Genomic DNA, 26,205 nt, shown 5'->3' on the forward strand with positions numbered 1-26,205 from the left:
TCCACGTATACCGGAGATAGGAAGAATGTGCTCAAGAAGAATCTAAGCGCAGGAAGTAGAGTTTTAAGAGTTGGAATTAAGTAGCCGGACCGCTGATTTGATTGGTATTTAATCCAGAGCTAATTGCAATTACTTCTTGTGGCTGTCAAACGTGCACGTATCCGCACAGCCCCAAGCTGGAAGAACCACTGAAATATATGCGTGCATGTGTGTGTGTGTTGGGGGGGGGGGGGGGGGGGGGGGGGGGGGGCGGGAGGGGGTGTATGTATTTAAGTAACAGAATTCAGCAACTCTACTTCAACACTCGGAAGTGTTACAGGCTTACAGCAGGCTATCTATGGAGGAAATAGTTCCCCTCGGAGTGAGGAAAGGTGCATGGACCGAGGAAGAAGACAAACTTCTCAAGCAGTTCATTGAAAAGCATGGAGAAGGAAAATGGCACCAAGTCCCTCAAAAAGCTGGTAAATATTATATATATAGAGAGAGAGAAATAGAGAGAGGAATTGATGGTTCTTGAATGAATTTGCAGGATTAAACAGATGCAGGAAAAGTTGCAGACTGAGATGGCTCAACTATCTGAGGCCAAACATAAAGAGAGGGAGCTTTACTGAAGATGAAGTTGATCTTTTTGTCAGGCTTCACAAACTGCTAGGCAACAGGCATGCTGCAAACTATAATATATATAATATATGTGACACTAGCATATACCTGTCTGAATCACCCTTTTCCCATAATATATATATGTTATAATTAAAATGATTCCACTGCTTAATGCATAATTATAACCATTTTTTGGCTGTCTCTCTCTTGAAATAGATGGTCACTAATTGCGGGTAGGCTTCCGGGTAGAACACCAAATGATGTGAAGAACTACTGGAACACCCACCTGCGGAAGAACAAAGACATAGTACTGAAAGCTCAAAGCGCCGACAAGGAGACGACTAAAACCAAAACCATAAGACCTCAGCCTCGGACCTTCCCGAAAAATCTCCCGTGGATGAGGAGCAAAACCCCCGTTATTATGGAAGATATCCGAACAAGAGAAAACGATCCCCTCACCGCCGGGCCATCTCCAACGCCAGAAATTAACAGTAGTCTTGTTGAATCCCAAGTTAAAGATGATGATATTGTCACATTCTTGGAAGATATTGGGCCATTTGAAGAGGCTTTTATGGGGCAGTGGAGTGATGGTCTGTGTGTGAGACCTGGTTTAGAGGCGATCGGCGAACGTTCGGCTCATGAGCAACTGATGAGTTATGATTGGAGCGACATTCTTATGGATATCGCCGACGTCGACCTTTGTGATCTTTTGGGAGATGAAGAGCAGCCAGCAATCTAGCTAATGTTTCGTTAATTACTGTTTATTTGTTTTCTTTGTAATATTAATTATTGTTTGGCACTAAATCTTCAGCCTTAGTTCGTATTCCTTGGAAATTTGGAATGCGTTCGATGTCCAATCTGCACGTGGCGTCGAAAAAAGAATTCCCAAATTTGACGTTTAATGTGATTTTTGAATTTATAAAGGTTGAATTATATGTGTTGTGTTATAGATAAAAGTTTATTAAAATATAGAAAAAGTTCAAAAATTCAAATTAAGTTTTTGGGTTAGAAAGGTGTAAAATTTATCGTAAATGGGGGATTCTTACATTCCTCATAAATTAGATAATTATGATATTTAAAAATTTCTTTAAAGATACTATAAAAAAAAATTAATTACGAAGAATTTTAATTCTAAAAAAAATTTAAAAGATAAGAATAAATATTATTTATAAGAATTCAATCTCATAAGATTTAGCATTATTTCATACTCATCAATAAATAAGTAGACTTTTATTTTAGAAAATGTACGTCTCTAATATTAATTTTAATACCGTTTTTAATTTTTTATTATTTTTAATATTTGATTTGATTCTTGGAGTGTTTATATAAAAACTTCCCTAACCCCTCTAAATGTTTTTTTTTCTTATAGAATTAGGCAATTTAATGACTATATTTTTAATCAAATAAATTTATTATTATATTTTGACAACAATAATTAACATTATTTGGAGAAAATGTTTAAAAAACCTAAAAATACTACAATAGCTCTAACACAATCTCAAGCTAAGTATAATTGATACAACCAAAAGGGCCACGATTACAATAGCCCTCCCAATCCTAATTTCCAAGTAACCAACAATATCACCTAGAGACAAAAAATTAAAGACCATCGAAGGCGGCAAATCAATTTTCAAGAGACCAAAAGCTAGAACCAAGAACGTGGAAAATAGATGACTCTGAAAGTGTCTCTGAGATAGACCAACCAATAGAAGAAAGAACCTTGACAATTTTAATTCTCCAGAAAATCGAATCAAATCAATTAGAATAGAAGACATTGCACGAAGGAAGCAGAACGCAGACAACGTGGCAAGTCTTTGAAATCGAGAAGCTGTAAATTTGGAAGTCCACTATCTCATACAATCTTAATCTCATGCTCGTGTCTTATCTTGTTCGACACGGATGTCTCACCCCTCTCCTACCCTGCCCATGTACAAACACCCCTCTAGACGCTGCCCATGCCACCCCCATGTACAAACTCCCCATCCCCACATACATACATGCATACATACATATAATTTTATATGTTTTGAATATTACTATAAATTGTTATCTAAATAAATTAGTAATTCTAGTTTGTTCAGTTAAAGTTACAGTTACTTTAATAATAGTAATTATAATCATAATTAATAATTTATTTATTTTTTTAATAATAACAAAATTTATATATATTTTATGTCTTTTTTAACTATGTATATAAATAAGAGTGTTATCAAATCAATCAAATTACTCAAAAAGGTCTGACATGATTTAATTTTGGGAAGGGACGAAATAAGAGGTTTAATTAGATAGGGAATTTTAAATCTGTTATTTGTTAGATTACGTCAATATAGGATAATATAAACGGTTTGATATTTTCAATTTTTTTAATTTTTCAATCTGTTTGATTTGAATATCTATTCGATTGAGTTGGTTCGATTTTAGAAAAAAAATTATGTTTGCTAACACTGATATAGTTCAGCCAATAACAAACTTAAAACCCCCATTTAATTAAACCTCTTATTTTGCCACCAAATTAAATTATGTCAAATTTCTTTGAGTAATTTGATCAATTTAGTTATACTCTTATATGACAGATAAAGTTAAAAAGGACATAAAATATGTATAAATTCTATTACGATTAAAATAAATAAATAAATTATTAATTATTCTTATTATTATTAAAGTAACTATAATTTTAACTGAACAAACTAGAAATAATAATTTATTTAGATAATAATTTTTAGTAATATTTAAAACATAAAAAATTATATGCATGCATGTATGTATGTGGGTATGAGGATGGGAGTTGACCTGTCCGCGTCGGGCACTGAAGATCAAGACTGTATATGTATGTGATGTGATAATCCTATTAATGCCCTGCTCCTTCATTTAATGTTTCTGCACCCTTTACTTTTTTCTTTTGAATTTTTATTTTATATATATAATCTATATAATACATAATAAGAGATAAAAAAATTTAATAAAATATATTAAAGACACATTTTATTTGTATAACTAAAATGAAAATAAATGTATATATCAATGGTTAAAATTCATAGATGAATTTTAAATATGATATATAATTTTGATTGGTGGAAGTGAAAAGAAAGTTAAGGGATAACTTTGCACGTGAGTTTAGAAAATGTCTTACCTTATTTTTTTTCTCTTTCCTATTCCTTCGTTCATTGTCTCTCTCTTTCTTTCTCTCTTTTTCTGTCTCTCATAGACCTATCAACCCACATTGTCACTGGCCCCCCTGTCGCCGCACCGGCCATCGTCACCCCTCCCTTCGACATTCACTACACCCTCTCTCGACCCAGCCCCACCCCCTCCGTTGTTCGTCACAATCTCTTCTCGCCCCAACCCCAACGCCATCGCCCCCTTTTTGTCATTTGCCGCCACCTTTTCTCGGCCCAAAACCACCGTCGTCACCCCTTTTTTTCGACATTCGCTACCACTCATTCTCAGCTTAGACCTGTCGTCGTCCCCTTTTTGTCATTTGCCGCCATTTCAAGGAGATTACAAGTAAGTAGTCTTATTTACTGCACACATTTCACATTGAATTTACACAACTTGGTATCAATTGCATGGCTCACTATCACATAATGACACAAGAAGGACCACATCCACCACTAATTAGCTACTACACTTCTCATTTGGTATCAATTGCATGGCAGTGACGACTGTTGAAAGTATTTAACTGTGTCCAAATGTTCAAAGCGTCTTCCTTCTTATTGTCATTGCACCGAATGTATTTAAACTTTTATTAGATTTTAGGAACTGTTTGAAAAGAAAGTGAAAGTTTAAATGCATTGAAAGTATTTATTTGGAGTTATTTAAAAAGAAAGTGAAGGTGATTTGTTGTGGAGCTATCTAAAAAATTGGTCTGAGATGGAAGGACTGTTTGTTTGGAGCTATTTAAAAAGAAAGCGAGAGTGATTTGTTTAGCTGATCTTCTTGCAACAAAAAAATTAAATTCACACACTCAAAAAATATATATTTAATATCTTCTTTATTATATAGATTAGTATTTTTTTCTTTTTATTATAAAACATTAACAGTATACAATAACTATAATTTCTATTTTTTGTTCAGTGTTTATAACTTTTTTTTTTACTTGCTGTTATATTTTGATTTGTAATATTGGTGAACATTATTTAAATTTTGTAGAGTGTTTAATACAAGTAAAATTTTTATAAGTTTTTCATAAATTTCAACATAATACGTATAAATTATAACTATATTTTATTTTAATATTATTTATATTGTGTCTTTAGATACGGGCATACGCTAGTATATATATAAAGAAAAAGAAAATGAAAATGAAGCTTCAGCATTTAATTTTATATATATATATATATAAAGAAAAAGCCAGATAGAAGCTTGGCTAAGAAAGAAATAGAAACTAGAACTCAAAAAAAGGGGAAGAAGAAAGCAGAAAACAGAGAGGATTAAGAAGCTTCCTACTAACTTCTTCTTCTCAGTTCAACTGAAGGAACAACGAGCAACCTCATAGTGCTCTTCCAAGAGGCCGGAATTAATTTTCGAGAGACCAATCCGGTGGACAAAAAGCTATCTCCAGGAAGACTGGAAGCACGAAAACCGTTGAAGTCCAAGACATCGACGAGACCAATTAAAAATCACAGCAATAACATATTGGCAATGGAAACCAACGCAGATCCGAAGCAATAAGGCTCCGGGAGACCACCAATGCATCGACGATGACGTTGGCAGATGTTGGGAATAGCTGTGCATCACATACATGTAATGCAGTGAAAAAATAAATAAATTAAATAACTATTCCCATTTACTGAATTTTCTATTGTTATATTCATTGTGTAAATAAAATAATTATGAACACAAATAGACAAGTTATCTTGTTCGTAACTTTTGTAGATCCCAAATCTCATCAAATTGAGCTGCACAAACACACCACCTCTAAAATTCACATAAAAATTAGTAACAAATCTCCAAACTTTAACTCTTAAATCTTGGAGCAAATCTCCAACCTCAAAAAATGCTAATTTTTTGTTTGAGATTGAAAGTCTAGGAACTAATTTTGGTATTCTCAAACGGAGGCACGATGGGGGTATTTATAAGCTTTAAGTCAAGGGTTAGGTTATAATCCTAATTTAATTAGGATTTGACCACTCTTTGGCTTAAATACCCCTTAATTTACACCGTCTTATTTATTTAAAGATTATATATTTAAATAAATAAATAATTTCTCTATTTATTCTAAATTTTAAATAATTTCTACCTTAATTTGATAAATTAAACATCTAACAATGTGTCATGCATGACCACCAAATTGGTAAGAATGTCAATTGATTTTACTAGACATTTTCATACACAGTTACCATGGAATTCAATCATTTCATCATGCTATATCCCCATTAAGCATAGAGTATGGAATTAGTATCAACTCTATACTTACTGATAGTTTTTCTTGATATCAGATTGATCAACTCTAATGATAAGTGAAATTTGTAACTCCTTTCAAATATCCTTTCCACTAAGACCAGAGAATTTTGAGTTACCAATTCATCAAGTAGCAACATAGATATATTCTCTTATAACCAAGAGTGATAAATCCTATATTGACTACTCAACTATCTCCATATGCTTCATGCTATTCCCAAGTACTACCTTATATGCAATCCATGGCTAGGGCAACCAAAAGTAGCATCAAAGTATAGCAATTCACATACAAAATACTATGGTGATCATGAAAGGATGCAATGATTACACGCGCTAACACTTAGCGATAGATGCAATAAGACAAATTGACTTTTAAATTTTTTTCAAAAATCATAAAAATAAGTAGTGGAAATAGATCAATTATTGCATGACACAGTGATAACAGTCATATGCATATAACAAAACCATATATTATGGAAATACAATAAATGGTAACTTTTATCTCAAGATCAAAAAGTATGTCGGTTGCTTCTGTTGCACATTTGACCAAAACATTTCGATCTCCCAATTTAACTCTCACGATTTCATCATGTACTAGCTCACCAACCTGCTTTCGAAACTAGCTCCTCGTTTATTTTGATACCTGTCCTTGGCTAAACAAGCCACCCCCACAAGCATAGGGGATGAAATCGGCTCACTCGTAGATTGCCTTGGAACCCTTCGTTGGACCAGTGCTAGGACTATCTCAACGAAAGTGAAAGGGAATTGGGACCGTTCTTCGATCTAATAAGACTGTCCATTTTGTGGACTTGAAGCCAAATATAACAAGGAGGGGCGACTATAAATCCACCACCAGCAACTCTTGCTAGACAATCGTCGAAAACTCCTTGAAAATTGTAGCCACTAACACTACTAGAACCTCTTGCCAACAAAGCTACTAAAAACGTCGGAGAACGAACCACAACCACCATTGGCTGCGTACAACTGTCCATTATCGACTGCAAGTAGCTCTTGCCAGGTGAAAAATGTTCTTCACTGGCTACCCGTATTGATCTCTTGGAACTATCACGACGAACTTGTTCGTTGGATCTGCACGTTGTTGTCCATTTTTCTGACTTCCATTATCCGTCAATTTTGTCTGTCCATTGAGCCTCTTGGCTGACCGCTTCTCTTCACCCACTATCTCACTTCAAATAAAATATACATATCACATACATATATGTTGATATATGATTTAAAATATATTGATATGTTATATGTTATTTGATTAATTCATGTAAGTGACATATAGTATATGGTAATATATTTTATGTTAAATATAATTGATAAATAATGGATTGGGTCAAGTATATAATAAATAAACTGGGTTGGGCTTGTTTATTTGAAGCCCAAGCCTAGCCCATGAATATTGATCTTTTATTCTAATTCCAACCTTGTCCCTTACCCTAAGTATATAAGCTCTCTTTGTTATGTGAACTGTCACTGTTACGCACATCAACTTCACGAACAGATCTGAACCGCGAGAGAAAAACCCTAGATCGGAGAACGGGAAGAAGAATTGGACGATTGGTAAGGTAGGAAACGCAAGGTATATTTGTTCTTCTTACTCCCTGCATGTGTGAATCATATGTTTACTGGTTTGGTTGGGAGAGAGATTGATGAGATTGAATGTTCAGAATAGCTCTGGAATTTTGGAGCGATGTACTCTGTTATTTGCGTTTGTATAGTTTGTGTTTTCTGATTGATGTATTGTTCTTGATTTACCGTGAAATTTTGTAAGAGGTTCTTGTATCTCTCATTGTAATCATTTATGTAAATCTCTTGTATATACATATTCTAATGGATTGACTAGGGGCGAAACTCCTACCATGAGTAGGATCTTTTGATTCGAACACATACATGTTGTGTTCTTCTTTTTCTATTTTGTTGTGTGTGTTGTGTTCATATTCCTTTCTTTGATTCTTTGTTCAGATATTCGTGGATCTTGGTGCTGCTAAAGTTGTGGTTGTGTGATTTATTTCACAGGAGATTCTTAACAATATAAATGAACACGGCTGAGAGATGAAAGGAAGGAAGAAAAAGGGTGCGCCATATATATATCACATATATGTACAATTGATCGAGGAAGCTGAATCCATGGAAGCCTCGCGCATCATATGTTACGAAATTGGATTGATAACAAACTAACAATCAAACCAATCAACCACACATGAACACAGAATTTATGTGGAAAACCCAAATCGGGAAAAATCATGAGCAAAAAGAACAAAATATCAGTAATCAAATATTAGTAATACAAAAGTGATATAGCTGCAATTAATTCTAAAATATTGGACACCTATTTATAGACCTAAAATTATCTATAGATGAACACAATAAATCATATCCTAATCAAAAGATGATGCATGAGAATATTCCTCTAGATAAGATAAATCTCACATAAAATTAAATTTGACAACATCATAATCACAGTGAAATTAAGAGTCTCAATCTCAGTCAAATTTTAATTTCATGTCACAATTGTAACAATCTGGATGATCACGAAATTCAAATGTGAAATTATCCAAAATTCTTTCTTCCAACATAATCATAGAAAATTAATCTCTTGATAAATACCAACCAAAATTGTACCATAGGAAATAACACCCAAATCCACACAAAGTTTATTGTAATGGATATCTTTAATCGCACTTAAAGCATAACCAAATATCAGCCTTAACATATCTTTGTTGATCTTAATAACTTCGCATTTATCAATATAAATCCCCATTGATAACTCCACCTTCATCTAAATCCATTCATCCAAAATTGGACACATCTTAACCTATAATAGTGAGAATCAAGATATTCCGATCCAATAATGGAATATCATACTTCAAGGTAGTCAATATGAAGATCAAATAACCCCAAATAATGTAAGCGATCGATAAAAAAAATCCCAATAGAAAACAAACCAAAATATTGGATCTAGGCAACAAATCTGGGCAAAAATAGATCTAAATCTGGGTTGGCAGATTGGTTGGTTGGATATGACCTAATCTAAACCCGATATAGACATAGTGGTTCGGATCTTAACTAGATCTGGATATGCTAAATAAATGGTCTTCTGCAATAAAGAAACCCAATCAATAATGGCAGTTGTGTTGATGGATGGCAAGCAGTAAGAAAGACCGACGATCGACAGTAGAGAAGCAAGCCAATGAAGGCTAGCTGACGATTGACAGTTGAAAAGAGAGCAGATCGGCAACGACAACGACCTGTGATGTTCCAATTGACAAAGGCATGAACAGTAAAGGGCAAACGACCGATAAGGTGGAGGAAAACGACCAGATTTGAAGCGACTGTGAGAACAAGGGTGATCGATGGTAAATGGGGGGTCGTGGGTGATGGAGGAGAAGACAAACATGCGATGACAACAGTGGCTAAACATGTTGGGCAACCTGAAACCAGCTGATGTAGATGATGATGCAAATCCAACGGCTAAGATGTACCAAATGTTGATGGTTTGATCCAACGGCTCTGATACCAATCTATTATAAAATTGGATCGACAATAAATTAACAATCAAACCAATCAACCACACACAAACACAGAATTTATGTGAAAAACCCAAATCAGGAAAACTCACTAGTAGAAAGAACAAAATATCACTAACCAAATATTGATAATACAAAAGTGATATAATTGCAACTAATTCCAAAACATTGGATACCTATTTATAGATCTAAAATCATCTATACATGAACACAAGAAACCATATCCTAATCAGAAGATGATGCATAAGGATATTCCTCCAGATGAAATAAATCTCACATAAAATCGAATTTGACAACATCATAATCATAGTCAAATTCAAAGTCATAACCATAGTCAAATTAGGAGTCTCAATCTCAGTCAAATTTGAATTTCGAGTCAACAATTGTAACATCATATATATAATATCATATATTATATTTTTAGGTGCCATCTTACTGGACAAACGAAGGAGAAGGAAAATCGGAGAGAAGATGAGAGGATGGCAGAACACACACATGCGGGGGCATTATTCTGCCATCTTTTCAATAATAATAATAATAATAATAATAATAATAATAATAATAATAATATTAATAATAATAATAATAATAATAATATTATTATTATTATTATTATTATTATTATTATTATTATTATTTCCAATATATAATAATATATATACAAACAAGTATCTCCATCGGCATCGATAGAAGGGGGAGAACCCTTCTCCTCTCACCTTCTGACTGCTCCCTTACCTTACACAATATTTTAAATTAAATATGAAATTATTATTTTCAACAAAAATGGGTGAGGCGTTTATCCTCGCTAGTGTGCGAATGTGCGTTGAGTACAGTTTTAAATTTGTATTCTAGTGAGTACCAGGTTGATTCACATGGAGATTATATAGATGAAAAACAAAAATATCAGAATAAGTTGGTTATTAATTATTTTTTTTTGTTTTTGTTATTTTGTTGGAATACTTATACATATGATCAGAAATAGAGCAAGGCAGTGAATAACCTAATTTAACAGCGATGAAATATACCAATGCATATTTTAAATTAAAAATAGAAAGTAAAAGTGCTTGGGTCAAGACAATTTCAGTGCCAATGCTAATTAATTTTCAATTTAATAGAAAAGATCTGTAATATTAATCTGAGTTCAAATTTGAGCTTTTTCCATTAAGTGCATTTAGAGATAATGATAATTTTAAGTCTAGCAATCCCCATACATGATATGAGGGATTCTATGTTAAGCAATTACCATAAATCAAAATGCAAATAATATGTATGTCAGTAACTACAATTTAAGATAATGATAATTTTTGGTTAAACAATCTCCATACATAGCATGAGAGATTCTAAGTTAAGAAATTACCATAAATTGAATTGTATTTAATAGACAGAATTTGTAACTATAGATTAATCATTTGGGTTTGGATATGAAAACATTTTCAAGTCTAGCAATCTCTATACATGGCATGAAAATTCTAAGTTAGGCTTATGTTCCAACTTAAACTCAAAGATCCATTATACGCATATTGCTCAAATTAAATCAGATTAATATTACATATTTGAAGCGCAGTTTTCTTTGAGAATCATTGGTGTTGGACACTGTCCTTACCTTAATCCAAGATTGGATTTAGCTACTCATCTTCATTTAAAAATTAATTGACAGGAATTTAAATGGCGTAATTTAAATGACAGAATTTAATTGACAGGAATTAAAATAACATAAATTAACCGGCCATTTAGGCCGTGGATAATAAAAAGACGTGAATTAAAATTGCAGAAATTTAATGACAGAAATTAATCGGCCATTCAGGCGGTGGATAATAAAGTAACAATAAGGACCACATAAATAAAATAGCCTCCTTACAAGTGCACCCAAGTGAGCTATTTATAACCCACAAGATGCAATAAGGACCACACAAATAAAATTACCCCATTATCACAAAACATAATCATAACTAAATTAATGGGGTATTTACCCAAAAAATACAAAAGACTTTAGGTGGTAAAGCACTCATAAAAATACAAAAGACTTTAGGTGGTAAATCACTCATAAAAATATAAAACAAAGAAAAGTCTTATACAAGTTGGACTTTTGTTGGGCTTTTGGTTGGTCTTGGGCTTTCTATGTGATTAAAATGATTGGACCTTCCTTGTGATTAAAATGCTTGGGCCTTCCTTGTGTTGGATTCATTAAATAGTTGACCCAAGTGCACTTAAAACATCTTTTAGACTCCATAATTAGCCCTTGAATTTGAGCGGCAATAATGGGTCATCCAACATTTTCGATTTATGCCCCTAATTAATTGTAGAAGTCAACTTCCTCGCTTCATCCTGAAAATAATATGTAATGCGTATAATTATTTATTTTAAGCATAAATATAAAATCAAAATATGGATATAATTCATTAAGATTTAAGAAATATTGACCCCTCATCACCTTTCTTCATGATTTCTCTCCTGCAGGCCAAATTAATACGCTTGCAGGCTACCCCCTCATTTGTCTCTTCTTTCTTTCAAATTGGAATAGGAAATTCTATTTTCTATTTTGTTATCTGCAATCACATTTTACTATTACTAAAATTTAATATGATTAAAATAATTTAGAGTAAAAATTCATTTTTGCTCTTTATTTAGAGTCACGGATCTGTTCTTCTCTATTCATCATCGCCAGCTTGCTTCTTTAAAAGTGACCATAAAAGTTGTCAATCATCAAGGAAGAAAAAGGGAAAAAGATAAACGACCATTGTGACGACGATGACCAGAAGAAGATTGAGAGGTGTCAGCCAAAATGGAACACGAACCATCGGCCATGGCAATAGCAAAAACCATCGATCAACAAGTCAAACATACCTCCTCTTAGCCTCGACGAACACGATCGTTGGGCATTCGAACTAAAGGTCAAACGATAACGGTCGTGATAGAGATTAGCAGCCACGATGCCTATTCTCACCATTTACGTCAATGAACTACCCCCGAGCCGCAACATACATGGCCACCCATTCATGTCGGAGACAATGTGACGAAGAAAAAAAATGGATCAAAATACATCCATGAAGTAGAAGAACAATGGTTGATGCATTTAAATTATCGGGTACGTATTTAGGTATCCAAATCCAAAAATTCGGATGCATATTCAACACATTCGAATATATCCCAAGATTCGGATGCGTAAATACGGATCCAAACTCCTGGGTTTGGAAAGCTTATGGCTTTGCTTTAATATACAATATATTTTGGCAACTGATTGTGACATAATGTGTGTTCATTTTTCCATTAAATTAAATATCATATAAGTTTGTCATGTTCAATAGTTGATATATGTATATATATGTTGATATATATATATGCATATACATGAAATTCACAGAACAAAAAAACCAATAAAAGGATAGAGAATGCATTTGAATCCCAGGATTTAGATGCGTCAAAACGTAATACGTTGCATTTGGTGTGATATATATAGTTTCCACATATATATATATAGTCTACAATTGGTGTGATATATATAGTTTCCATATATATGGAGTTACTAGAAACGCAACTTCATTTCGGATAACATTATTCAAAAATTCAACAACAACAAAAAAAAATCCAATTCTTGGTAAAACTCCCGAACCAATTCTTGGGAGAAATCCAATTCTTTTGCACCCATGGATTCAGGAGAATACAATTATCCCAAACCCATGAGAATTGCATTATCCCGAATCCACGTGTTCGGGGAAATTGGTTTCTCCCAAACTTCAGTTTGGGAGTTAGAAAAATCCAAATCTGGGTTCTAGAAAATTAGTTTCTCCCGAACCCATGGGTTCAGACTTCTCCCGCGTTCGATTCGTCAGCATGATAGACAATTCTCGACCCGTTATGGTGGCGATTCTCGATCCTTTAGCTTGTTGTTGCCGTCTTCTCCATGTAAGTCTTGCCATGGCCACTGATTTCTTGCCTTCTCTTATTTGATTTTGCCGTTGTGATGGGTGGTTGCGCATGCGGCCATACGTGCTCGTCACAGCCAATGGATGCCTTTTCAAGTCGTTGGCAACCGCTATGGTGGCAACCCTCTACCTTCCACTTGTTGCTGTCTTCTTCATGTGACTTTATGCGTAATGGTATTTTTGGAAAATAATAGTTGCAAAGAGTAATAAAGGTGGTTGCGAAAAGCAAGCTGCAAATAGAATTTCCCATTGGAATAGCCTCCCTGCCAAATTGACTTTTCCAAGAAGCTCATTTTGACTTTCCAAAATTAGCTCACCTCTTTGATTAATTAATTAATTAATTTTTTAAAATATATATATAATAAGAACTTTGCTACTTGTACTTCTTGAGCTACAAAATAGTTACACACGCATGCCAAAATGACGAAAATACCTCTCTTTTCTATACAAATTTACTTCCCCTCACCCACCATGGTCGCCTCATCTCTTCTCTCCCCTCTTCCCATGGCCGACTCCCAGCAACTGCCCGTCGCCTTCTTTGCCTTGCCTCTCTCATGCTAATCATCGCTAAGGATATAGCAACGGTCAGGGCATGAGAGGCGAGGTGAAGACGGCGACAGGATGGCAACGACGGGCGATTGCTGGAGCACTACAAGAAAAATGGGTTTTAACGACTGGAAAATCAATGGTTGAAAGTTGATTTTCGGTCGTTAAAAAGTTTTAACGGTGGGAATTTTCTTGTCGTCAGTCGTCATTATTGCCTCCGAGGATAAAAGTCTTTAACGACGAGAATGATAAACCCATCGTTAATTGTATTAGCGACCGTATGATTCCCGTCGTTAAAAATAATTATTAACTACCAAATTATAACTCAATAACAATATTTTCCGTCGTTAATAGTCTAAACAATTAGCGACTGTATGATTCCCGTCGTTAAAATAATTATTAACTACCAAATTATAACTTAATAACGACAATATTTCCCGTCGTTAATAGTCTAAACAATTAGCAACAGTATGATTCTTGTCATTAAAAATAACTTTTTAGTTATCAAAACACAAACCAATAACGACAATATTTCCTCTCGTTAATAATGTGAACAATTAGCAACGGTATGATTCCTATCGTTAAAAAAATATTTTTTTTTTTTAATTTTTTTAATAGCATGAAAACAATTGCTAGTCATCAATGACAAAAAATCCTATTTTGATATAAACCACCAAACCTATATATTATTATCCATATCAAATTGAAATAAAACTCATAAAATTAAACATGTCATTCAAATAACACTAAAGTAATTATTATCCATTAGCATTTACACACCAAAAGTAATATATATATATATATGTGTGTGTGTGTGTGTGTGTGTGTGTGTTAATTGCCAACAAATTACATCAAAAAATATGTTCAACTAAAAATAATACTTTGACAATTGTATATACTATTAAAAAATGTACACTAAAAAAGATATTCAACTAAAAGTAACACTTTAATAATCATATATACTATTCAAAAATGTACAACAAAACACTATATATAGTCATAAAACTGTTCATGGACTCCAAAGAAACAGTTGCTTCCTTTAGAGTCTTGTTGTCTCATTGACTTACAAAAAAAAAAAAAATGAAATTAGAATCAAAGAAGTGTTCATGTTTTCTTTATAAAATGTTAGAAATAGAATTAACAAAGCCCAAAACGTCTCCATCACAAACTACATAACATACAATCACTAAAATGTAGCAAAACATAGAAACCCTTAAATATAGAGTAGATTAAGATGTAGATTAACAAAAACACCAAGCCTTAATTCTATGGAATGGGGCCACCTATATGAATTCTAATTTATGAATTATCTTTATCCATGACCATATCTTCTGTAAGATCATTAGTCCTATGACCCAACATAAAATATTTGGAAGATGGCAAGTATATCATTTTTTGCATTCATGGCTAATCTCACAAATCAAAAAGCCACTTTCTCTTTGTGCAACAACTTTCAAACATAAAATCTCCTTCCAACAATCCATGAATCCATATTGGAAGGATTCATATCCTATATTTCAAAATTCTCTTCTTTTTTTTTTTCCAGCATTAGAAATCACTAAATCAGATCCTATATTAAAATTTTAAAGGCTTTTTAGATTTTATATAGATATACATGTATGAATCATGATTGATACATTAATTCTATCTCTACAAAGACTCAAAATCTACTCATATGTTAGCTTCCCTAGCATCTATATAATAGCCTTTGTAAGAAAGCAGAGGAAACATCCAATAGCCACTAAACATGGACATTCCAAAATAGATGCTGTAAATGTATTCAACACGAATGCCCATGTGACATGCTAAATATGTGTTCTACAAGCACAAGCTGATATTGTATATAAATATCAAATACACTGTATAGTTATTGTTTTATATAAATAAGTGTTAATGGTATTGCTTGAGGCTTCTTCCAGCTTCAGTTTCAGGAATGCGCAAGTGAGGACTACTCTATTACATTCACAATTCTTCAGAAAACATTATTAATATCTCCCAACTTTGTGCTGATAGGTATAAGAGCCTCTATTCCCATATCTTGACTTACCTAGGGAGTAAAAATTTTGTGACTTTTGTGTCACCGGTTTTGATCAATTTATATTTAGCTTTCTTGAAAATTTTTACAAATTAGGGAGATTTTGTGAAATTGGTAAAATTTTATTTTAGAAGTTTTAGTGAATTTGTTCCATTTTTCCTAACAGTTGTGACTGTTGTGTATCTTTATCACAAATTCAACAAAACTAGCTCTATTTGGCGCTGCAATTCTAAACGACCTTCCATTGTCTGCAACCACTCATTTTTTGCATTCATGGTAATTCTAAATTTCTCTTGGTTTAAAAAAGAAAATAAAGATTTCTAAAAATTAATTTAATTTCATGCCCGATAAGTCAACAACAGAAGCTATACTTGCAAAAATCTAAAAAAAGGTCAAGGGGTAAACATAATTATTTATATATGATGTTTATAGGCATGGGAAAAAAAAAACCTATAACAAAATCTTTAAAGGAATCTTATGAAAATTTTTAGAAAAGAATGGAGCATGAGTTGTTTATTAAAGACATAACCTATCTCCATTGCTCTCTCTCAATGTCTACTAAACCCACTTGATTTCTCTCATCATCTGTAGTGTACACGTCGTAGTATTTTGCGCTATTTAACCTCTTATTCACCCATAACTTACTTTTGGCATCTAACAAACCCACATACAACACACTATATAAAAATATAATTAATATATAAGGCTCACTAGACGAGTCGTTACATATTAAATCTTATCACTCATAGGATACATATAGTATTAAGCATTAAAAATTTTAAAAAATAGGTGATCACCCACCACCCGGAGGGAGTGATTAAATCCTATCACTCACATGATACATATAGTACTAAGCATTAATAATAAAAAATAATGGGTGATCACCCACCACCCGGAGGGAGTGATTAAATCCTATCACTCACAGGATACATATAGTACTAAGCATTCAAAATTTTAAAAAATGGGTGATCACCCACCACCCGGAGGGAGTGATTAAATCCTATCACTCACAAGATGCATACGGTACTAAGCATTCAAAATTTAAAAAAATGGGTGATCACCCACGACTTGGAGGGAGTGATTAAATCCTATCACTCATAGGATACATACCTCGAACTATGTTGGTATCACAAATAATTATCAACTCCATAACATAATGGTCTGAAAGTCTATCATCCAATTGCATCCAATTCCTATCCATCGTACTAATACAACAAAAATTGATAGTATTAGAGATAAATTAAATTACAGAACACGAGAATATGGGATAAAAGCACTACCAGTATTCATGTACATATATATATATACATATACATATATATATATATCTATCAACCTAAAAGAAACAAAGCTCTTATATTAGTATTCTTTACATATATATTTATAATTCAAAAAAGTTAAAACTTTTGGCACACGCATGGCATGACTCAACTATTATACAAACTTGGTATGATCAATACTAACTTGATTACTTAATCCATAACTAACTTGGTATGATCAATACTAAGTTGTTAACCTAAAGCTTAAAAACATGTGGGAATTTGATAGTTAGATGTCTTTGCTAGAAATTTTGGATTATTTATAGTATATTTATGGAGGTCGTTAAATCTTGAATGTGGTTAATTATGTTTAGCCCTACGATCACAGAAATATGTGGCTTAAGTTATTAATGAATTTTCTTTAAGAGAAAGAATGTTAACTTTTTAGTTGTTAACATAGTAGTAGTGCTCATTCTGTTTCCCTTTCATAATTGATATATAATTTGTTACACGTAGCTTGTAGTTAGATTTTTATGGCTTATGTTTCCAGTGTGCATATAACCAATCCCTTCCCATTTGTTAATATTGCAATCTAGTGAAAACATAACCATTTTATTTCTTAAGAGATAGTTTGATTAAGTGTGGAAATACTAAACCAAATGTAAATAATTAATTTTAGCTTGGAGTTTCTGCCACCACTAATAAACATATGGCTTAGTGTAGCATGCTGCACACTAAGCCGTATGTTAACTGGTTAGAATAACTGGTTAGCATGCTACAAGGACGGATTGAATGTTCAGCTGCAATTGTTCAGGATTTTTCTTGGGTTAACCTTATTTTAATGTTTATGTTGTAACCCTTGTCTTTTAAAATTATGCAGCAAGTTTGTCATGTACAACCTTTTAGACCATCAAAGCTAAACATTAATGCCCCCAAGTTTTGGATCTAAGACCTTAAACAAACCTTGCGTTGGGATTGCAGAATGTAGTGTCCTAAAAAATTTAACTTTAGGAGTGTAAATGTATGAGATGATAGATCCTGAGCTTATAGGACAGAGTTAAGAGAGCAAGTTTTCTTGAATTAAATGAAGTAGAGCGCTTGTATTTCCTCATTCTGTTGTTAGGAGCTTCATGAACCCTATCAGCAGCAGAATTATCTAAAGCATCAAAAGAATCTTGTTTTATCACATATAATACAGTTGCGAAGAATATAGATGGTTATAACAAATACCCAAGACTAGTATCTAAGAAGACACATAGGCAAGACCGTAAACAAATAATAGAATAACACAACTCCTGATAAGACAAAGAACTAAATTAATTGTCAAGAGAAAAAACCAAAAAATTATGTAAGATGAGCTGCTTAAGCAGTCTGTTTATTTTTTTCTTCTTCTTTATTTCACATAACTATTTATAAAATTCAAGATCACTTAATAACAGATTGCTGTTGCTATCTATAACAACCAAACCACCTAAGCAATAGCCTAACTAACAAACCATTGCATATAGCAATACAACAGCAATATATAAACATTACAATTATCAACATCATAACATAAGAAACCTCAAGCATTATGTTCTTCCAAAAACTTAAACAACATTTACCAAACATTATGCAATGGAACATACCATAGTGTTGGATCCAATATCAGAATCATATGGAAGATCAAATGGGTTGGTAGATTTGCTGTTAGATGCTTTTAATTGTGCTCCTACCTGCTTGAAAAGTAAAGAAAATGTCTATTGGAAAAGAGAACTAAAATCAACCAAAAATAAAACCAAGGAGAAAATACAAACTGCAGAGGGATCATATGATGATCCATTAAAATATAACGGTATAACAGGGGCAAGAGGGCCAGTATCCACAGCATCTCTTAATATCCCGTCATTAAAGTCGTGTATAGTTAAAAATCCAAGAATGAGTGAAAGAAAATGCAAAACATTCTTCAAGATTGCCAGACCAATCCACTCACTTTTTGATAATCTTACTGTAAATACTAATTTACAGTAGTAAAAGGTGCACCAGTAACTAGTTTGCCACTTTGTTGAATGTTCCCAGTAGCTACATTTAGAGTGTCATCTTCAAATGCATTCCATGACTGCTCCAAATAGATTCAAGTTTTTATTTTAACCACTTGATCTTAATTTTTAACTATTTAATGTATGCCAGGTATGTGATGAACCACCATGCACCAGGTGAAGTATATCCTTGTAGATCTCAATACCCTGAGAAAATATACAACTAACCTAAATTGGTAATATGCAAGTATATAAATATTACACAAAATATAGAAAAACATCCAGAACAAGAAAAGAACCTGTTTCGAACATCAACGGCGTCCTTGTGAGGAAAAAGTTGGGGGAGTTCTTCGTAAACGTGATTGGCCCCACCGTCGATGCAGACACGAAGATATGCTACTCTACACCGACAACAACAACAAGAACAACGAGATGGCAACACCAGACAACCAAATCGCACGAACACGATAAAATCGAATGAAGCAAGAGAAAAAAAGGGCGTACCGTACTTCCACAGTAGAGGAGTGAATCAGGGGGAGGTGTTGGTTGAGCAAGACGAGGGCGTAGGTCCGGGGATGTCCGTTGTCAGAGGGAATCGAGGGGAGGAGGAAGGTGGATGAATTAGTTGTTGTGAGAGGGAGATTTAGCAGTGGTGAGTAGGCGACGATGAGGAGGCCGCGATGGAGTTGGAGGCGGCGGTAGCGTTGAGTAGGCGGCGACGTTGAGGCAGCTTTAAGGCGGTGGACGCATTGAGGCGGCGGAGTCGAAGGAGAGAGATGGCCTTCAGAGGTTGTGATTTGGGGAATTAGGGATTGGGAAATTCTGATTTGGGAATTAAAAGGGGAAAAGGGAGGCAGCTCCCGCCAAACATTTTTTTTTTTTTGTTTTTTAAAATATTTTATTGTTAATTAATAAAAATTAAAATAATTTATAAAAATAATATTAATTATTACTTAATTGATAAAAATAAAATAATTTAATATTATGATAATTGATAAAATAATTTAAATTATTACATCAAATTAATAATTATTTAAAAATAAAAATATATTTTAAATAAATCTAATAATAATAATAAATTAATTTGATATATTGTATTATTTTTAATATGTTCATAATTTTTCAATATATTGTATTATCAATAAATAACTAATGCTCAATTATCGTAGTTTAATAATTATATTTGTGCATTTATAGAAAATATAATTATATTAAGAATTGCTTATATAAGTGTTAGTTAAATTTTAATAATTTTTTTTTATTATTTTATGGTTTGAATTAAAAAATTTAGTCATTAACGACGGGAAAATAATATATTAACGACGACTTATTTTGCCTGTCGTTAAAAGTTATCTTATAACGACGGGATTTATATTTAGTCGTTAATGCCTGTTTTTGTTGTAGTGGAGGTAGCCATGGGAAAGAGGGAGAAAGAAAAGAAGATGTGGCCATAGCATCACTAGGTGAGAAGAAAGAGAGAAAGAATAAGGGCTTTTGCAATTTTGCAAATTGAGTGAAGGTATTTTTATCTTTTGAGTTGCTTTTGGTAGCCTAAGTTGTTGTCCTAAGAGTACAAGTAGCATTTTTCATATAATAATTACACATGAATATTATATAAGAATTAATTATACTAACATTTCTTAAAAATAATCTCACTAAAAATCTCATTAATTCTTAATGACATTTTTATTAACCATTAACTCTTAATGGTAAATTAACCCCTCATTAACTCTTAATAGTAGAAGTACAATCAATCACCTCAGATTCACTAATCCAGCACATTACCTACTTGGGGTGTGACTTTCTAGATTTACAACTATGTAGCAATCAGGACACGTTAACTCTCGATGCCAATCAAACATTTTATCTACTAAAAGGATCTTTTCATCTCCCCAAAGCATCCTGAAAGATCCTAAATATCCTCTAACTGTGACCCAAGACAATCCTAATAGCAATGAAGTCAGAGCTTTTTATAAACCTATTTGGGCTCTCAATTACCATGCACTATAATCCCTCCACTGACTAACATCCCGAGCGAGTGAGAGTGATGAACCAACTAAACTCACAGGACTTTGTAACTAAGCAAGATCCAGTCTAGCTAGAGTGATCGAAATGACACATCAGAACTCTTCTAACATCGAAAACTCCTTTTCGATCATGCATACCTTGGCCAAGCATGTCTACAATCACCAACCAATTGAGATCACATAAGATGTTCACCCTACTATGATGGAGGACAATGGATCTCATAAGCAATTGCCTCCATACACTACTTCATAGAGACTACACAGAAAGCATCCCCACATCTCACACTAAATGGTTCCTCTCAACAGTAAATCTCCAATACCAGTGCACAAGATAACTCTATTGTTTCCACTCAAAGGACTAGATACATAACAGATCATTAATCCTCTTAATCGTGTGATTTGTTACAAGTGTCACATTCAGTAGATGTTCAACTAATAAACTACCCACATATTTACTATCTGTCTCTCATCTAATATGGCATGTGACTCACCATCTTTTATCATTAGTATCACATACTAATCAAAGGTAGTAACCCATGTGGTAGTCCATATTCGATTAATCTTAGCCCCCTTCAGATAAATCTTAGAACTACGAATACCTTTAAGAAATCTTATGTTATAGATTTTTCTCAAATATTTTTAACAATTTAAGAATAAAGATAATTAGGATATTTAGGAACTCATTCATATATAAATGGAGAGTTATGAATGAAGATATAATCATTTAAATAACAAGAAAGATTATATCATTAGACCCAACACTCATACTAGATGTCATCTTTAAATCTAGCTCTAGGGCACTAACACCAACATATCTCAAGTTTAAGGATCACTTACACCACCATTATGAAAGACGTTCCATAGACATGTGAACTATACTCCATATAGAATTCTCTTGACGGGTCCATCCAATGAACTTGTTCCCTAACAAACATCCAATGTTTGTCCACGTGTCACTATACTTTAACTTGTGAGTATGGTTACTTTTTTCATAAGAAAGGAACATGACATGTGCTAGTATCTCTACACTATCAATGCCCATCCTGGTAGTACTATGGCTAGGGATATTTTAAAGTATTGCATTATATAATAAGAAACTCGCCATCATAAACATTTGTGATTTCCTCTATACTGCATTTGATACAAATATGTATTGAGAATGCTCATTGATAAAGAATACCAAATTAGAATTGAGTTTACAAAAATAAAATAGTGTAAGTACATAGACTTCTCTATGACTCTAAGGCACAATATTAATAATCTCCCACTAGTACTAGAGTTAGTCATTCATGTATCTCGTAATTAATGACTGAATATGACAACCATATTACTGTTGGGATAGTGCTTTAGTGAATGAATCTACAAGATTCACATTTGTGGGTACGTACATGCTCAACTTTTATTTCATTCCAACGATCCATCTCTTTTCATAGATATTACTGGCGTAAGATATATGTTTGGATCATTGATGAGACCTCATATCCTTGGATTGTCCAATAGCTCCATTGTTGTCTCAATATATCCCAATAAGATAAACAATGCTATGAACTACTCCAAGTTCTGTGATGTATTTTTAAATCCAAACAACTTTATTTGTTGCTTCTAAATCAACAATGTATTCCGCTTCAGTTGTCTAATTCGTTGTTGTCTCCAATTTAGAACCCTTCCAATCCACAACGCCATCATTTAACAAAAGCCACATACCCTGACGACTTTGATTTGTTATCATCCTCATCTAATTAGAAGCTAGCATCAATGAAGACTTGAACTCTCAATTTTGCTACACCATAAACCAATAATGCATTCCTACAATTAAAGCATAATGAAAGAAGAAAAGGGACACCTGAACTTCACTTGAGAGGTCATACAAAAAAGCCTTCATGCACCATAGGTGGCCCTTGCATCCACCGCTCCAATGCATCTGACATTAAAACCTGATCGTCGTTACGTTATTTACCTATCGCTCATATTGTCGTTACAGGTTTAAGACATTGTACAAGCAAGATAAATTTAAGGTTAAAAAACTGAATAGTACGCAAATACTACCTTCACAATAGTAAAAAAATTCAAACACATGTAAACATAACAATACTAAATGGGGCCATAAACTCTTTATTTACAAAAATAGATGTAAGTCTTGGAGTGCCTTAATTCGTTTTGCTAGATGTAAAGTGCAACCATTATTGTGGAGTCCAGTTCCATTGTATCTAGATTTTCAAAAGAAATAATTGAGAAATGATGAGTGCATATAATGTGAATTAGTCAAATTAAAAAAAAATACAAGAAAAATTACTTTGCGCAGAATGTTCCACGTATACTGGAGATAGGAAGAAAGTGCTCAAGAAGAATCTAAGTGCAGGAAGCAAAGTTATCAGAGTTTGGAGTTAGGTACCCGGACCGCTGATTGATTGGTATATAATCCAGAGCTAATTGCAATTAGTTCTTGTGGCAGTCAAACGTGCACGTATCCGCTCAGCCCCAAGCTGGAAGAACCACTGAAATATATGCGTGCGTGTGCGTGTTTGTGTGGGTATTTAAGTAACAGAATTCAGCAATTCTACTTCAACACTCGAAGTGTTACAGGCTTACAGCAGGCTATCTATGGAGGAAATAGTTCCTCTGGGAGTGAGGAAAGGTGCATGGACCGAGGAAGAAGACAAACTTCTCAAGCAGTGCATTGAGAAGCATGGAGAAGGAAAATGGCACCAAGTCCCTCAAAAAGCTGGTAAATATTATATATATTTATATATATATATATATATATCAGAGAGAGAGAGAGAGAGAGGGAATTGATGGTTCTTGAATGAATTTGCAGGATTAAACAGATGCAGGAAAAGTTGCAGATTGAGATGGCTCAACTATCTGAGGCCAAACATAAAGAGAGGGAGCTTTACTGAAGATGAAGTTGATCTTTTTGTCAGGCTTCATAAGCTGCTAGGCAACAGGCATGCTGCAAACTATAATATATTTATATATATACATATATATATGAAACTAGGCATATAACTGTCTGAATCACCCTTTTCCCATAATAAATATATGATATAATTAAAATGATTCCACTGCTTATAATGCATAATTATAACCATTTTTTGGCTGTCTCTCTCTTGAAATAGATGGTCACTAATTGCGGGTAGGCTTCCGGGGAGAACATCAAATGATGTGAAGAACTACTGGAACACCCACCTGCGGAAGAACAAAGACAAAGTACTGAAAGCTCAAAGCGCCGACAAGGAGACAACCAAAACCAAAACCAAAACCATAAGACCTCAGCCTCGGACCTTCCCCCAAAATATCCCGTGGATGAGGAGCAAAACCCCCGTTATTGTGGAAGATATCCGAACAAGAGAAGACGATCCCCTCACGCCGGAAATTAACAGTAGTCTTCTTGAATCCCAAGCTAAAGATGATGATCATATCACATTCTTGGAAGATATTGGGCCATTTAAAGAGGCTTTTATGGGGCAGTGGAGTGATGGTCTGTGTGTGACACCTGGTTTAGAGGCGATCGGCGAAAGTTCGGCTCAGGAGCAACTGATGAGTTATGATTGGAGCGACATTCTTATGGATATCGCCGACGTCGACCTTTGTGATCTTTTGGGAGATGAAGAGCAACCAGCAATCTAGCTAATGTTTCCCTAATTATGGTTTATTTGTTTCTTTGTAATTTTAATTATTGTTTGGCACTAAATCTTCTGCCTTAATTTGTTTTGTACTATATATGAGCTGGATTCATATACATATATATATATACATATATATATCTCCAAACGTCTATTTTGAACAAGAAGAAAAAGAGAAAACTGGGAAGAATAGAAGGCAGGGAGGTGGGCCTTTTGGCAGGACCAACACTTCTACGGCCAAAAATGGTTCTTACAACTGTTGTTTCCCTCTTCAGGAGTACTTTTCGTATTACGTGGAATTCGTTCGATGGCCAATCTGCACGTGCGGTCCAAAAAAGAATTCCCAAATTTGAAGTTAAATGTGATTTTTGAATTTATAAAAGTGGAATTATATCAATAAAAATTTTGAATAATTTAAAAAAAAACATAAAATTGGAGAGAAAAATATATATATTTTGACCATTGGTAACCAAGATGTTATTCGCATAAGCTTTTTTGTCAGCCAAAAAGTGAAGGAGAGCTAACAATGCGGCATCTCATAATGAATTTGGTATCTACTTTGTCCTTTAGTGCTCGAATATAATATGATTTAATTTCCATATGTTGTCACTTATCTATTTGTGCATGTATGATACGGACATGACAAACGTGGACGTTACCCTAACGTGAAAATAGGGTATATTGAATGTTCGCATAATAATATACATTTTGCCGGCCTTTCAGCGACACTTTTCGTCCTTCCCCAAAGACAACGACCCACTAAAATCAATTTAATTAATGCTGTGCTCGGGACTAGAATTTTTGGCCAACATAAAAACTTATGCCCCTTCGTTTAAAAGATAATGCTAATTATTATCATTAGAGAAATGGATAAAGGATACACGTACCTTGATTAATAACTGTTGTCCAACCTTTAAGATGTGTCTTACTAAAGGCTGGGGCGGATCTAGGAACAAATATGAGAGATGGTTTGTCCCCAAATATATGAGTATTTCAGTCCTTCTCTCTCAAATGGGTCAAATCTGCCTTACAGATCTAGGGGAAGGCTAAATCCGGGGGGGAGGGCTACAGTCCGTGTCTGCCTCTCTAAATTCGTCCATGACTTAAAAGAATACCCTAATTATATTCTTATGTTTATAATAATATTGTACTTGGACGAGGTATAATTTTAATGATTCATTCAATTAGTTGTTGTTGGTAGCCTATCTCCTAAACCCATGTTAGAGCCATTATAGGGC

At 33.7% G+C, this 26,205-nt stretch overlaps 2 protein-coding genes across 2 annotated transcripts; both read left to right on the forward strand.

Moving 5' to 3' along the window:
* Nucleotides 1–273: 273 nt before the first annotated feature.
* LOC127810581 (transcription factor MYB1-like) lies at nt 274–1,501 on the forward strand. Its single transcript, XM_052350126.1, has 3 exons — nt 274–461; nt 530–659; nt 817–1,501. Exons 1-3 carry the CDS (start codon nt 338–340, stop codon nt 1,337–1,339), a joined length of 777 nt encoding a protein of 258 aa, XP_052206086.1. The 5' UTR covers nt 274–337; the 3' UTR covers nt 1,340–1,501.
* Nucleotides 1,502–23,863: 22,362 nt separating this feature from the next.
* Nucleotides 23,864–25,093, forward strand: LOC127810583 (transcription factor MYB114-like). The gene is made up of 3 exons (XM_052350128.1): nt 23,864–24,069; nt 24,160–24,289; nt 24,461–25,093. Exons 1-3 carry the CDS (start codon nt 23,946–23,948, stop codon nt 24,969–24,971), a joined length of 765 nt encoding a protein of 254 aa, XP_052206088.1. The 5' UTR covers nt 23,864–23,945; the 3' UTR covers nt 24,972–25,093.
* The last annotated feature ends 1,112 nt before the right edge of the window (nt 25,094–26,205 follow it).

The sequence above is a fragment of the Diospyros lotus genome, chromosome 9 (assembly GCF_014633365.1).
Source record: "Diospyros lotus cultivar Yz01 chromosome 9, ASM1463336v1, whole genome shotgun sequence".
Lineage (NCBI taxonomy): Eukaryota > Viridiplantae > Streptophyta > Magnoliopsida > Ericales > Ebenaceae > Diospyros > Diospyros lotus.

Coding starts and splice junctions, on each gene's coding strand:
- LOC127810583 (XM_052350128.1), top strand. CDS start 23,946: ATGGAGGAAATAGTTCCTCTGGGAGTGAGGAAAGGTGCATGGACCGAG. Junction 24,070..24,159: donor CCAAGTCCCTCAAAAAGCTG/GTAAATATTATA, acceptor ATGAATTTGCAG/GATTAAACAGATGCAGGAAA. Junction 24,290..24,460: donor CATAAGCTGCTAGGCAACAG/GCATGCTGCAAA, acceptor CTCTTGAAATAG/ATGGTCACTAATTGCGGGTA.
- LOC127810581 (XM_052350126.1), top strand. CDS start 338: ATGGAGGAAATAGTTCCCCTCGGAGTGAGGAAAGGTGCATGGACCGAG. Junction 462..529: donor CCAAGTCCCTCAAAAAGCTG/GTAAATATTATA, acceptor ATGAATTTGCAG/GATTAAACAGATGCAGGAAA. Junction 660..816: donor CACAAACTGCTAGGCAACAG/GCATGCTGCAAA, acceptor CTCTTGAAATAG/ATGGTCACTAATTGCGGGTA.